This window comes from Mauremys reevesii, linkage group 10, assembly GCF_016161935.1.
Source record: "Mauremys reevesii isolate NIE-2019 linkage group 10, ASM1616193v1, whole genome shotgun sequence".
Taxonomy (NCBI): Eukaryota; Metazoa; Chordata; order Testudines; family Geoemydidae; genus Mauremys; species Mauremys reevesii.
The window spans coordinates 82,337,520-82,351,917 of NC_052632.1; the positions used below are offsets into that span (position 1 = coordinate 82,337,520).

At 55.8% G+C, this 14,398-nt stretch overlaps 1 protein-coding gene across 3 annotated transcripts in view; it reads right to left on the reverse strand.

The window, feature by feature from the left end:
* The window catches only part of LOC120373004 (hexosaminidase D-like), a 32,972-nt gene that overhangs the window by 10,864 nt on the left and 7,710 nt on the right, over positions 1-14,398 (reverse strand). For all 3 annotated transcript variants that reach the window (XM_039490735.1, XM_039490734.1, XM_039490736.1), the window contains 9 exons: positions 9,841-10,003; positions 8,071-8,167; positions 6,799-7,036; positions 6,094-6,203; positions 5,436-5,523; positions 3,828-3,992; positions 2,211-2,394; positions 1,536-1,607; positions 710-914 (listed from right to left, as the gene is read on the reverse strand). In XM_039490735.1, the coding sequence (XP_039346669.1) occupies positions 710-914; positions 1,536-1,607; positions 2,211-2,394; positions 3,828-3,992; positions 5,436-5,523; positions 6,094-6,203; positions 6,799-7,036; positions 8,071-8,165 (1,157 nt within the window). In that variant the 5' untranslated portion in view covers positions 8,166-8,167; positions 9,841-10,003. The remainder of the gene's footprint in view (positions 1-709; positions 915-1,535; positions 1,608-2,210; positions 2,395-3,827; positions 3,993-5,435; positions 5,524-6,093; positions 6,204-6,798; positions 7,037-8,070; positions 8,168-9,840; positions 10,004-14,398) is intronic.

Genomic DNA, 14,398 nt, shown 5'->3' on the forward strand with positions numbered 1-14,398 from the left:
GCCCCTTTCTCGCCAGAGCTCCACGCCAGCTTCTGCTCCTCTGTGCTGCCAGCAGCCTCTGAGAGCCATTCCAGCAGGCTGGTGCACTGGGGTGACTCTGCTGGGGACGGCCCAGCCTGGGATTCTATCTAACCAGAGCAGGGCTGCTCCCATTAGAGTTCTGGCCAGTCCCCACTGTGGCAGCTTTCACCCTTCCCCTCAGGGGAAGGATCCACAGGTGAAGGGATCCTCCTGCAGGCTCAGTCTGTTTTGCCCCATCTCTTTGGATGCTGTTGCCTCTAGTTCCCTCCCCCTCTCCCCTGCCTTGTGTCACCTGCCGTGACATGACCCCTCGCTTATTTCCAGACTGATGGACCCTCCTCTCAGCCACCCAGCCAAGCTGGGACGATTTCTGTCTCGCTCCCCCATAACCAGCTCACTAATCCTGTCTGATGCTCTTCTCTGAGCTCCTGGCCGGTCATTGGCGTTTCCCCACTTAAGGGTGGCCCCGGCCTGAAGGCAGCGTTCCAGCTGCAGCCATGGCCCAGCAGAGCGAGCAAAGCCTGCAGCTGCTCTGGTCTCACTCGCCCTCCCCACATCCATTCCCCCACCCCCTGCCGGGGAGAGGGCACGTTCTCTGCAAGCCGTGTGCGTTAGACTGCTTCTGAGCGAGAGCCAGAGGGACGTCCGTTCCCCCTGCCGTCCTCCGGTCCCTAGTGCCGGGCCTCACCTCTGCCACCCAGTGAGGGCAATTCCCTGGAACCTGATGAAGGGGAACTTGGCCATGGCCTGGATCACCTTCAGCCAGCTCAGGTGGTTTTTCAGGTGGTAATTTAAAGGGGTCCAGCCCTGTGCGGGGCCAGTGGTGCCTTTAAAGGCACTCGCGAACCACACCGATTTGAAGCCACTGTCCGCGTACTTTGAAATAAACTTTCCTAGGAAAGAAGGAGACACCAAGATCAGCAAACAGCTGGAAAACATCTGCCAGCGCCAACACTCTGAGGTTCAACACAGCAGTCCCAAGGTGCCAACGCAGAGCGCCCCTGGTGGGGGTCAGCCTGGGGCCCCACACAGACCCACCAGCACCGGTGAGTGGCTGGCAAGCTGAGGGGTGATGCACTGCTCCTGTTACTGAGCCGCTGGCATGGGCACACGCGCCAGCTCGAGAGCTGTTAACACAATTATCCACCTATCAGCTCCTCTGGTCTGGGGCCAGCAACAGGATGCTGGCGGGTGGCTCTATCGTAGATCCTACACTACCTTTAAGTTACCGGTTCATATGTGACCCAGACTAGCAAAGAGCACGAGGGTCTCCAGCTGGCAGTCACTGGGCAGTGAAATAAAGGGACTCTGCCAACCTCCTGGGCGCCACAACTGAGACAAAGTGAAGGACATCAGCAGGGCAGGACACAAAGGAAACGTGACCCTGATTTCCATGGAGCTGTCCCCAGCTTACACCAGGGCTCAACTTGGCCTTTAGCCGCTGCCTGACATGCAGTCAGGCAAGTCTCACAAAGCAGCTCACGGATGAAACCGTCACAGGCTCTGCCCCTTACCTATCTGCTCCGTGTCGAAGTCTGGGGCGTAGAACCACAGCACCGGGGAGGCATGTGTCACGATGCCAGATTCTGCAGGACAAAAAAAACCACAGGAGAGAGAATGCAACAGCATCTCTGCCAATAGCTCCAGGGCAGGAGAGAGAAAGCTGCTGGGGAAACCCTCATTCCACCAGCCCAGACCTCCCTGACTCCCTACACCAAGACTGCACAGAGATAAGTGAGCCCAGAAGCATTCCCCACTATGGGTGGGAACCAGGGGTGCTGGAAGGGGGTGGGCAACAGGGGACCCTGGCCCCATCACTATTAAAAGCAATGGGGGGGGCTGAGAGAAGCGAGTGGGGGCAGGGCCTCAGGGGAGGGGCAGCATGAAGGGCAGGGCCTGTGCGCCCCCCCGCCCACTTTTTAGGGACCTCCCACTGCTCCTGGCGGGGACACCACCAAACCCCCAGGACACACTCTAGTCCCAGTGCTTCTCCCCTGCCCTGACCCCTCCCACACGACACCACCGCGGGGGTGGTGGTGGGGGCATTACAGGTACCCTCTGGGCAGCTGGACTACCACAGCGGCATGAGGATGTGCCTGAGATGCTGCCCCTCAGACATACGCAAGAGTCACCCTAGAAAATCCTCTACAACTAACTGCTCCCGGAGATGAGCACAAAGCCCCCCGGACCTTGGATGGCTCCCACGCTGATCTTCCTCAGCATGTCGTCCCACATGAGGACCTGGAGTCCCTTGTACTGGTTCACGATGAAGTTCACAACCTCCTTGATGTGATTCAGGTACATCTTCCCCACGTCTCCATTGCTGCGGCTGATCCAGTTCTTGGAATCCATCCCTTCCCCTAGATGAAAGACCTGGATTTACCGGAAGGGAAACTATTGTTAAGATCAGAAGCTTACTAGCCTCTGTAAACAGGCACTGGGTGAAGAGCGTGCAAGGTTTACGTCCTTCCCAGGGGGATGCACCTAGGGAGCAATGATGGGAAACCGCACCCCTGTGCCAGACCTCTCCCCAGTGCAGCCCCACAGCGATCACGCCTCTCGTCAGTCCTAGACAACGAGTAGGTGAAGCGGTCAGACGAGACGGACCCAAGTGCCAGCAACATGCGGAGGATACACAGCTTCGCCACACACGACCATACCACTGTCACCAAGCTGGCCCCGCATGAGCAGCTGGTTGAGCCGGACTCCAGACAGACAGAGGGGATGACAGTGGCAGAGGAAAGCTCTCTGAAGAACTTGTAGGCACAGTGCTGTCTCCTCTGGGTGAAGGATCACCCCCACAATGGGGCTCTCCCCAACAAGGCCAATGCTTGTCTGAGCGGCAGAGAGACCTTTCTCGGGGCTGGTTCGAGACTGTTTAAATTAGCTCCCCAGGAGCGAAGGCAGGCACCTCCGACCAGCCTTCGCTGATGTAAACACGGAAGAGCAAGTACGTTAACCCCCACCCCCACCCCCAGAACATCTAGACAGTCATGAGTCAATGCAGCACAGCTTACATTAGCTCTTCAATGGGGCAACCCTGGATGGTAAAAGTAGCCAGCTGGGTTGGAACAGCTCGATTCTCCCCCACTAATCCCAAGCTCACATGCAGGCTGGGTCAGCTCAGCCCTTCACCCCTGCAGGGCAGGCAAATGGAGTTATAGGCACTTCACTGCTCATGGGACCTTTGCAGGATGCTTTGAAACACCAGGCCCCATCTGCTCTGCAAAGCCGTTCGAGAACCCAGGGGACGCTGCGTAACATGCAAGAGTTAGTCCCCGTGTCCTTTGGCCAAAAAGGTCACCTCCTCCCAACCAAGTGTTGAGCACCAAAGAGCTGCTACCCTGCACCCCACAAGGGGCTGCATTTCACGGGTGCACTATGCGGAGTGGAGCGGGAAGTACTTTGGGGTCCATAAACAGAAGCCATGATCGCTTCAGAGCCTGCAATGAAGCCACTACAAGCTGCGCGCAGTGTGACGGAAGGTGGAGTAGCTCTGCAAACCTCTTCTCCAGATGTTTCCTTCCTCTTCCCTTCCCTCTGCCCAGAGGGGCGGTCGTAAGCAGCAGAGGCCATTGCACCTAGAGTTGGAGATTGTCTAGTGTGTCCCTCCTTAGCCCTCTAAGCAGTAAGCTTGTCAAAGCAGGGGCAGTTGTCGTGTTAGTACAGCACCTAGCACAGTGGGGTCCCAATCTACAGCTGGGGCTGCTGCAATACAAATACCCCCCCCCCCGTAACTCCCAGAGCCGGCGGGGGCGGAGAGGAGAGCACGGGACACCTTCTACAGGAGCCTCCCCAGCGCTTACCTCGTCGGCTCCGATGTGGATCCAGCTGGAGTGTCTGTGTTTGTCCATCACCTGCGACAGGACGCTCTTCAGCAGGGACAGGGTGTCTGGGACGTGGGGGTTGAGGCTGTTGGGGAAGCGCTCGACCTCCCGCAGGTATCGGTACTTGTCGTGCTTCAGGATAAACTGTCACAAGGAAGCGTGTGAACCCAACGCAGCACAAACCGACCCCGCTGGACCCCGGCAGGTCACGCTGCGCTTTGGAAAGAGAGCGGCTTGACTGCAAGGGAAAGGAGTAGCTGGGAGGCGAGTCACTGGTCTGCTTTAAAGGAGCTCTGTCCAGCTAGAGTCATGCTGCGCACTGGAGGCACGTAGGCCAGTAAGAGGGGGACCCCCCTGTCCGAGGGAGGTGTACCTGCTCCCCGTGGAATGCCCCGGGCTGAGCGCGCCGGTTCAGAGTCCACAGGAGCCTCCACCAGGCTCCCTGTCAAGACCTGTGCAAATACCAGTTGTTTATAAACGGGTGACGTGGTGGTGGAGCTCGGTCTGGAAGGAGCCAAGCTGGACCCATGGCTGGCGTCCTTGCCAGCTCCCACCCTGCCCCAGGGAGCCCTGCCTGAACAAGTCAGAGAGGAAGCTGCCTCCTTGCCTGGGAGGAAAGCCAGCATACAGCTACCTCCCCTTGGCGGCAGAGACCAATGCCAGCTTGTTGGATTGAGGAGACTGAGGTGGCAGGGTCAGGAGAGAGACCAAGACACCCTCAGGAGAAGCAGATTCCTCACTCAGCAACCTAAAGGGGAGCCAGACACTCGTGAGGGAAACCCAACAGCCACAGAAACAGCCCCCGTCTCAGTGCCTAAGCATGGCCAACAGGCATTGCATGGGAGACCAGAGGCAGCACTCGGTGTCTCAGACTGCGGTCCTGCCATGAGGTCACTCTGGTGTGACGCTGGCATGAGTAGCCCTGTTCTACAAGCGAGTTCCTAGCCCCACAGGTGGGCATGGCGCTTCAGACTTAGAATGACCCCGGTCCCTGCGATGAGGGAGACGTTTGCCTGTTCAGAGCCCCCCAAAACCAACCGATCTATAGCTAGCCCCCTTCAAATGCTTCCAATCAAGACACACAATGAAGGGCAATGGACCATCATCCTGCCTCCCCTGACAAAGGGAGAGTAACCCCGGGCGGTCGCAGACTGTCGCCAAGAACTCGCCTGGCTCCCTGAAAGACGGAGAGCTGCAAACACCACAAACAAAACCCTGCACGAACAATCCCGCCCCCCAAGCAGGTCCCATCACAGGCCTTCCCCACCCCCGTCTACTGCTGCAACAGGTCTACATCCAGGGCCCAGCCACTCAGGGTCTGCAGTAATTGTTAAAGCCACGGTGACACCTGGGTGAGCCTGGTTGAAGCCAAAAAAGAACAGAGCTTTTCTGGGGAGAGCTCCAGGGCGGGGCCATGTCTGTGCCTGCCTGATGGGGAGAGAGGACGGAGATTCAGCTCTATGCAGTTTTGGTACCAGCCATGTCAGCACCTGGATCCACCCCGCAACGGGATGGCAGGACATGCCTTCCACCCTTGGGGCCAGGAGCAGCTGGTCTCAGCCGACTCACACGGAGATCAACGCCTACCTCCACGTGCCCAAAGGTCTGCACCAGGGGAACCACTTCCAGCTTATTGAGCGCCGCTAGCTGCTGGATCTTCTCGATGTCGTCTTCGCTGCAGGGAGACAGGGACAATCAGCAGGTCAGAGAACTTTGCGTTTGCCAACCAGCAGCTGCAAAACTCAGGCCATTCACGGACTCCCAGACACGCCGACGCCCGAGTGTTAAATCTGGCTCAGGACACGGGGGTGGGGGGGTGTTAATGGCTGTGCCACAGAAAGGAGGAGACTGATACGCCCACATTCTGCGTTGCCAGGTGAGTGCTGCACATTAGCGCCTCAGGAAACCCGTGCGCGTTCCCAGAGCGGCACAGTTACATTGCTGCAGTTCAGAGTCACTCCATGCTCACTGCTTTTCCAGGTGGAGAGAATCTGGGGATGCCAATTGGGATCCAAACATGGACACTGTAAGAACAGACACGGAGGCTGCTCTACCTGCGGGCACAGCCAGAGGCTCAGAACTGCGGCAGGCAGCGGGCTCTTATCGAGGGCTCTGGTCCAGCAGGGCCATGCCCCGACTTGCAGGCTCTCCGGCACCGAGCGGGTCATGTTACTTTTGGATACCTAGCCACCACCCACGGCCAAATGCTTCCACCGGTTCACTCGCGCCCACTGCGACATCTTACCTATAAGCATATGGAGACTTGAGGGTTTCAAGCTCACCCTTAAAGGGAAACATGTCTTCGTACTCGACCAGGATTCCATTTGCACCAAGTTTGGAGAGAAGTGGAAACACCTGCAAGGAGAGCAAACGAGCCGACCTGCTGGGGCTGGAGAGCATAGCGGGGCTGGGGGGAAACGGGAAACTCGCCAATCAGTCTCCTGACCAGAGACCATGGGTGTCTATGGGTGAAATTCCCCTGGTTTCCATGGGGCCGGGCTCAATAGCACCCGACGTGCCCATGGCCTTGCCTGGCTAGAAACCCGCCTGAGCAGGGCTCCGCGCCAGGCTGCACGGGTTCCAGGCGAGCCCAAGGGCAGCAAAAGGAGTCAGCCACCCAGAGCTCCCAGGAGTCTCTCTGGCTCCGTCCCGTCCCTCTGAGGGGAGTGTGGGAGATCCCTGGCCGGTGGGCAGCACTCCACGCTCAGGCAGTTCCAAAGCCGGCTCTCCCTCTCCCCTGCCCCCTGCTCTGCTCACAGCCAGAGGCTCGCGCGGCCAGGTGCGCCGTGCTCTCCACGAGCACTGGAAGCCAGTGGCTGAACTCTGGCACCCGCAGGCCCTGCTCATAACAATTGGGATGTCCCCTCCCCCTGCCACCCACAGCCCAGCAGGACGGGGACAGGGCAGGAGAGAGGGGACAAGCGTCATCCCAGAACCCTCTGCTGCTCACCTGCTCCAAGTAGGAGACCTTGGGCGCGGCTCCTTTCAGGTCCAGGTGGACGAGCCTCATCTCCGTGGTGCTGAAGTCCTTGGAGAGCTGCTTTTTGGTGTCTTCCTTTGGACCCATTACCTTCACCGCTGAGAGCTCCAGGGCCTGGCTGTGGGGGTTGGGCTCCTCCTTTTCCTCTCCAGCCTTTCCCCAGAAGTCATTGTCCTTGCTGACGTGCTTGTGCAGATCCAGGGTAACGCTGCGCACGCAGAACAGAGCGGCTGGAAACTTTCAGCCCCCGGCCACACCGGCTCCCTTGTGGGCAGCCGCAGCAGAGCCCCAGACACTGACTTCTCCTCCCACCCCGTGGGGGGCTCTGCCAGGACAGGCGGTGTGGGGGAAAGCCCAACTGGTATCTGCTCAGGAGACGGGCAGAGACAGCAGCCTCCAGGGCTGTGAGTGCAGCAGCTTCCACCCGCTCCTAGAGTCACACAGTTACCCTTGCCTGAGCCAGAGGGGGTACGCCCTGCTCCAGCCCCATCACCCCCCAAGAACAGCTGCTGGCCCTGGAGGGTATCTGAGCAGAACGGTCCAACCTACTGCCATGCGGCTGTGCCCTCCAGCGTGTGCTCTGCAGGAGACTCCCATACAGGACTTGCTGTCTCTGGGACGCTGCTTCAGAGCTGTTGGCTGGGGGCAGAGGCAGCTCTCTGTCACTGGGACCCTCCTGCCCCTTTCTACGGGTCTGTATATTATGGGGCAGAGCTGGCACTGGACACTCCAGGACCCAGCGAGAGATGCCGGGGAGCAGCAGTAAGATCCCAGTCGCCACCATTTGGTTACAAATCCTGACGCATGCGACAGGTGCTGCTGGCCATCAGGGCCGGCTCTAGCCATTTCGCCGCCCCAAGCACGGCGGCACGCTGCGGGGAGCGCTCTGCTGCTCGCCGGTCCCGCGGCTCCGGCGGACCCTCTGCAGGCGTGCCTGTGGAGGGTCCACTGGTCCCGTGGCTCCACCGAAGCCTGCGGGAGGTCCACCGGAGCCGCCTGCCACCCTCCCGGCAACCGGCAGAGCGCCCCCCGCGGCATGCCGCCCCAAGCACTGGCCAGGCCAGTGCAGAGTGAGAGAGAGACGGGGGTGGGGGCGTAAGGGCACTAGCTCAGCTAAGGAGCTACCTTGGAGCCAGAGGGAGAGAACTCAGCTCCAAGCACCATGGGACAAGCATGCTCCACAGCTGGCCCCAGCACTGCCCTGGGCTCCGGGGGCAGCCTGGCTGCAGACACGTGTCTTACCTGTCTCGGAAGATAAATTTGATGCCTGCTAAAGCCACGATCAAGAGCACGGTGAGGCGCAGGAGGTTCAGCTTCTGGTTCCGCGGGAAGGCCATGTCTGCAAGGCAAACGGGGGGAAGGGGAGGCCAGCTGCACTGCAGACCAGGATGTAGAGCAGTGAGCTGACAAACTCCGATAAAACCTCCACCTGGGGCCAGGACCTGCCTTTCACGCCGGGGGAGGAGGGACATGGAAGCAGAGCTCAGGCTGCGGAAGCCAACGCACAGCTGCAAGGTGGTGCTGCGAGAGAGCATGACAGAAGTGTGTCCATCCGAACAGACCCTAACTGACTCACGGGGTTACTCCAGGGGTGGGATGGGAGTAGGGTGACCAGACAGCAAATGTGAAAAATCGGGACGGGGGTGGGGGGTGATAGGAGCCTATATAAGAAAAAGACCCAAAAATCGGGACTGTCCTATAAAAATCGGGACATCTGGTCACCCTAGATGGGAAAGACACCCAGGTACAAGCTATATGCAATAGAGAGACACCTTCACAAGGGAGCCTGCTGGCTGGCCGGCTCAGCCGACGCCCAGCCATCCCAAGTGGGGTTCTGCTCCACCTGTGCAACGCAGAGGGAGGACGGCCTTATGGTTAGTGCACTGGCCTGGGACTCAGGCAAGCTGGGCTCATTTCCCAGTTCGGGCATGTCGGATCAGCTCTCCGAGCCTCAGTTCCCACGCTGGACATTGGGGAGAATAATTCCCCTCATCTCTTGCGCTCAGGCCCATGTCACATCAGCTGGGACCTGTGGAGTCGCTTCATCCCTCGGCACCTCCATTCCCCTGCTCATCCCGTGCGGCTGCTGTCAGCAAACGCTCTGGAGCAGGGACAGTCTCTCACCACGTGCCCGCAGAGCAGCCAGCACAACGGGCCGGCTCTGGGCCGGGGACTCCAGGTGCCACTGCAAGGCAAGGAAATCTAAGCCTTGCCCACAGGAGCTCACCAGCTGCCCCCAAGCCCCTCCCCAGCCTGTCGGGGCGGGAGGGGGGCTGTCTGAGCTGGGTTGCCAGCTCCTTCAGGCAGGGACCTGGCTCTGTTCTGAGGTAGCTCCTGTGTCTCGGCCGCGGTCCAAAGCAAACATTTGTTGCCCTGAAACACTGTGGACGAGATGAGTCTTCCCAGAGGGGCAGGCAAGCGGCAGGCGAGGTCCAATACCATGCAGTTATTCAGCTAGTGCTACTGGGGTGCAAGCAGAGTCCAGGCAAACAGAACGGTACCAGCACCGACCCAAGGCTCGCAACCTAAATTAGACAAGGACTCGACCCCGGTGACAAGTGGGTAGGGAAGCAGTGAGATAACTGCAGATGCTGGGAGGGGAATACTGTTTTGGGGGGACTCACGGCAATATTTCCTAGTGGGTAGAGCACTGGCCTGCTGGGTGATCTTGGGCAAGTTATGCCCCAGCCCTGTGCCTCAGTTTCCCCATCTGTACAGTGGGGATAGGGATTTTGGGAAGCATGCTGAGGTCTGTGGCTGAAACATACGTTATAAGAGCTAAGTTATGGAGGGAGCCAAGCACCTGCTGTTGAGAACAGATCAGAGAAGCAGTTTCATTTTGCACCCCTGCTGTCCCCTGCCCAGAGCTGGCCAGCTCCACAGGACACATCACCGGGGACAGAACAGCAGGTTTTCTGGTGCTGGTGGGTTTAAATCAGACACACAGCATTGTTAGAGGAGAGCGTTAGTTAGCAAAAGATTTACTGAAAACCACGAGACGATGGATTTTACCTGCACAACACAGGTGGCAGCTGACAGGAAAAGCTGCGTCTGAGCTTGCGGGAGGCCAACAGCGTCAGGGCAGGTTTAAAAGCCAGTGATCCTGGTGTGGGGAGCACACTTCACTGCATTAACCCATCCAGGGCCCGAGGGAGCCAGCATGCGGGAGATGCCCCTGTACCAGGGGAAGAGGCGCCGGTTAGAAAAAATAAACAAAGGTTCTCAGGCACCAAACGAGGCTGGGACCAGAGACAGGGCGAGGAGGGGAAGAAATTTAGCTTCACTCACAAAGGAGGAAGCAGAATGACCACAAAACAGCAGCAAAGAGCAGACCAGCTGCCTTCCCTGCCACATCAGTTATTTCAGACCCCTCTCCCCAGCTCAGATTTTCCCCTTTTACAAGCAAAGGGACCAACCGTGCAGTCCTGTACTCAGGGAATAGCCCCAATGATTTCACACCAACCAATCGCCTGAGGAAAGCTTTACCGGATCAGGCCCCAAATAATCCCACTTGTGTTAATCTCTCCTTGTACGGGAGCTCGCTCATTGTACTTGGCAGTTTTTCATAAATCCTTTATCCTGCCTTGCTTCCAGGCAGGCTGTGCTGTCCTGCTAGCCCCAGAAACAGACCGGACGGGCGGCTTTTGCTCTCAGAGTGGCCCAGTGGCTGTGTTTCTTTATGCAGAGGGTGTGTCAATTCTTTCTGCTTTGTTAAAACCTCAGTTCGTCCCCAATATAAAACCAACCTTTGGGCACGTATTGTGCTACTTCTAGGTGTAACACCAGGATTTGGCTTTCTGAATCGCTGAAGCCAAGGGCAAGGCATTCTTTCTGCGGGGCTGAGGTCATGTCCCATACAAGGAAGGAGCACCTCTTCATTGCAGCTAGAGGCTGCTGCAGATTAGCACTGTTACAAATCCTTGTCTGTACAACACAGACGCACTGCATGCCACAAGAGAAACGGCTCTCCACTCTAGGTCTGTGTGTGCGACACGATGGGGCACACAGCGTAAAACCCGGATGGGTATTCAGAGAAACGGCGCCTCACTGCATATTTCTTTCTAGGGGTGTGACGAGAGATGAGCTACTAGACGTAACAGGAACCTGCAGGACGCTCAGCTCGATAAACCCAAGTCTGTTGCAAAGCAGTTAGGGCTGCTACACACAATGTGTCCAGCACAGACACACAACTGCACTGGGTTTCACACTGGGGGTCATGCCCCCTGGGGAGCAAGGAGGTTATCAGGGGGGTGCAAGATGAGATGCGGGCTGGAGAGCTCACGCTGGCCACTGTGCAGCGACGCCTCCCCCGAGCCTCCCCCAGATCAGAGTGCACCTGGCGTGGGCACCCACCACCCTGCCCCCCCACTGGAGATCCTGGAACCACCCCACCTAGGCAGCTGTTCCACACCTCCCTGACTCAGCCATTGCTTGGAGGCTGTTTAAACAAGCTGGCCCAGCCCTGGAACTGAGTACACAATACTATCATCACACCACTGAGCCACACCAGCCATGCACTGCTGGGGCCCTCCCAGCCTGCACACCCCCCTCCCGCACCGACTCCAGGGCCGTGCTATAAGATACGCTCCCCAGCAACCAGGGCAGGCAAGTGCGTTTGCACCTGCACATCCCCCAAAGGAACACCAGCGCCTGGACACGGAGCCAGATTCTCAAAGGTATTTAGGCTCCTAAAGCTGCAGCTAGCGCCCTACTGGGATTTTCAAAAACACCTACTTGCATCTTTAGGGGCCTAAATGCCTTTGAGACTGTGGCCTATAGAGAACTGACAGGAGAGCGAGCAGAAACCCTTCCTTTCCTTTGTTTAATCAGTCAGTTAAAATGCAAAAGCAGTTTTCAAGAAGCCTTTTTCTTACGTATGCAGCACATGTAAGGAAGTTTCATTTAACTAATACAGACAATTTCAAAATGCTGTTGTTGTGTATTTGTAGTTTAATTCCAGTTGCCATCCTAAGGCATCTCAACATAAATCCCAAATAAAAACAAAACACCCCAATCCAGTAAAACAAGAAATGCATCATTTTCCATTTTCTAACAGAATTTAAAAAACCCAGAAGTTAAAAATCTGAATCCGTGTACGCTGAACTATAGAATAGCTTAAATAAACATGTACAGATAGTGCCGTGGGTTTCAGCCTGTGGTCTGTGGATCCCGGGGGCTCTCCACAGACTCTGCCTAAGGTTTCTAAAGGGGTCTACACCTCCATTTGGAATTTTGTAGGGGTCCACAAATGAAAAAAAGGTTGAAACCCACTGAGAGTGTATCTGCCAAGTTAGCAAAAAGAACCACATTTAGTGTAAAGCCTAGATTTGGTTGCAAATCAATGTTCTAATTGTTATACCCATTTTTCTTTTGGAAAGTAACTAAAGTACAAATGCAAAACAAGATTAAATTCAATGATAAAAAAATAAAATCAAAGGTTTCTGGCTCGCAGATTTCAGTCATGATTAAAGTCAGTGACTTAAATCATTTTGATTTAAATCACTCCACTCTCCCCCATCCTCTGTCTGTTCCCCTGGCCCCACGACAACCCCAAGATCCTTCTCAAAATCGTTCTCTTCGGCCTTAAAAATCCTCCTGGACTTGCCCCAATCCCCACCCACTCTGCTCATGCAACCGCAGCCTCCTGGCTGCTCCTCATGTAACCATACTGCTCTTGGTAAGAGAGCCTTCTCCAGTGCAACTCCTGACCATCTCTCCTTTTCTTCCCCATTTCCGTCTGGCTTCTTGTACAGCAGCCGTTGCTACAGTGTGCGAGCACTTACCAGAATTCAGTAGAACTGGATGTGCTCATTCCTTTCCTCCTGTCACAAGGAAACAGGCTTCTCTTTGTTATTCATCTTTCTTTTCCCTCCTCTCCCTCTATGAGCTGTTCTTTAGGGCCTTACCTGCAAAGATGCAAGTCACCTGCCTGCAACCCTCCTCGAAAAATGAAAAACAAAGGGAGATGGACACTCAGCGTGGGGCCCTCAATGCTATTTCACTCCAGAGCACTTGGAGATACCAGCTGCAGACCAACAGGAGAAACTGGAACTGGGTTGTGCTGGGTTATGTCAACAAGAATCTTGTCAATAAGGGAGGACACGGTAAAAGCCTTTGTAGCCATTAATTGCTTCAGCTGCCCACAGAAATCTCTTCTCAGATCAGAGACGTGGCAAAGGAAACAGCCCAGCGGAGGGAAGAAAGAAATCGATTGGACAAACGGCTGGGCTGGGGCTACACTAGGCCGGTTAGGAGCAGTGGAGCTGCTCCCGATGAAGTGGCTGTAGGTCACAGAGCTCAGGCATTTTTATCACCATTACTTTTTAGAAGTTAGGAGTTCTGGTGCCTAGAAGCCCCGGAGGGGATCAGGGCCCCATTGTGCTGGGGGCTCTACATACACAGGGCGACATTCCCTGCTCCAAAGGGCTCAAAGACCTAACAGAGCAGACAAATGGCTGGGGGAGGGAGGGCGAGAATAGAAACACGGAGAGAGGAAGGGAGTCGCCCCAAGTCCCAGTCAAGAGCGCTAGCCACTGGACCTTGCTGCCTCTTATGCAGGACAAGATAAGCCAGTGGTAGAACTCCCGTCCCCCGTTTACAGGGTTGTTAACACTGGTAGCTGACAGATCCTAGTTCCCCCAACACTCTGGAAGGCCAGGCAGAGGAGCTGTGAAAAGTACAAATGCTGCATCACTAGAACGTCTTCTTTTTGCCACCCTGGCGCCAATGGGAGAGTGAGGAAACGAGGCCTGCTCCTGCGGGGGGCTGCACACAAGCCTCCCCATTAGCTGTGGTAGCCAGAAAAATCTCCCTGAAACACGTTCTCCAGCTGCAGAGTCTGCCAGTTCCTACATTTAGCAGGATCATAGGCGTCATGGGGCTGGGAACAGGCCCCCGCTGCAGTCTCTGCTCAAGTTTCATCATCTCATGGGAAGGATTTCATCCTCCCCACACCCATATGCTCCTCAGTACATCAGGCCAAATCCTGCCATCAAAGTGACTAATGATAGTTAAGACCCAGGCAGACAGTGAAGAACTACAAAAGGATCTCTCAAAACTGGGTGACTGAGCAACGAAATAGCAGATGAAATTTAATGTTGATAAATGCAAAGCAATGTACATTGGAAAACAATCTCAACTATACATATACAATCATGGAGCCTCAATTAACTGTTACCACTCAAGAAAGATCTTGGAGTCATTGTGGAGAGTTCGCTGAAAACATCCGCTCAATGTGCAGCGGCAGTCAAAAAAGCAAACAGAAGGTTGGGAATAATTAAGAAAGGGATAGATAATAGGACAAAAAATATCATGTTGCCTCTATATAAATCCATGGTACTTCCACATCTTGAATACCGTGTGCAGATGTGGTCACCCCATCTCAAAAAAAGGAATTGGAAAAGGTTCAGAAAAGGGCAACAAAAATGATTAGGGGTATGCAAAGGCTTCCATATGAGGAGAGATTAATAAGACTGGGACTTTTCAGCTTGGAAAAGAGACGGCTAAGGGGGGAAATATGATTGATGTCTATAAAATCATGACTGGTGTAGAGAAAGTAGATAAGGAAGTG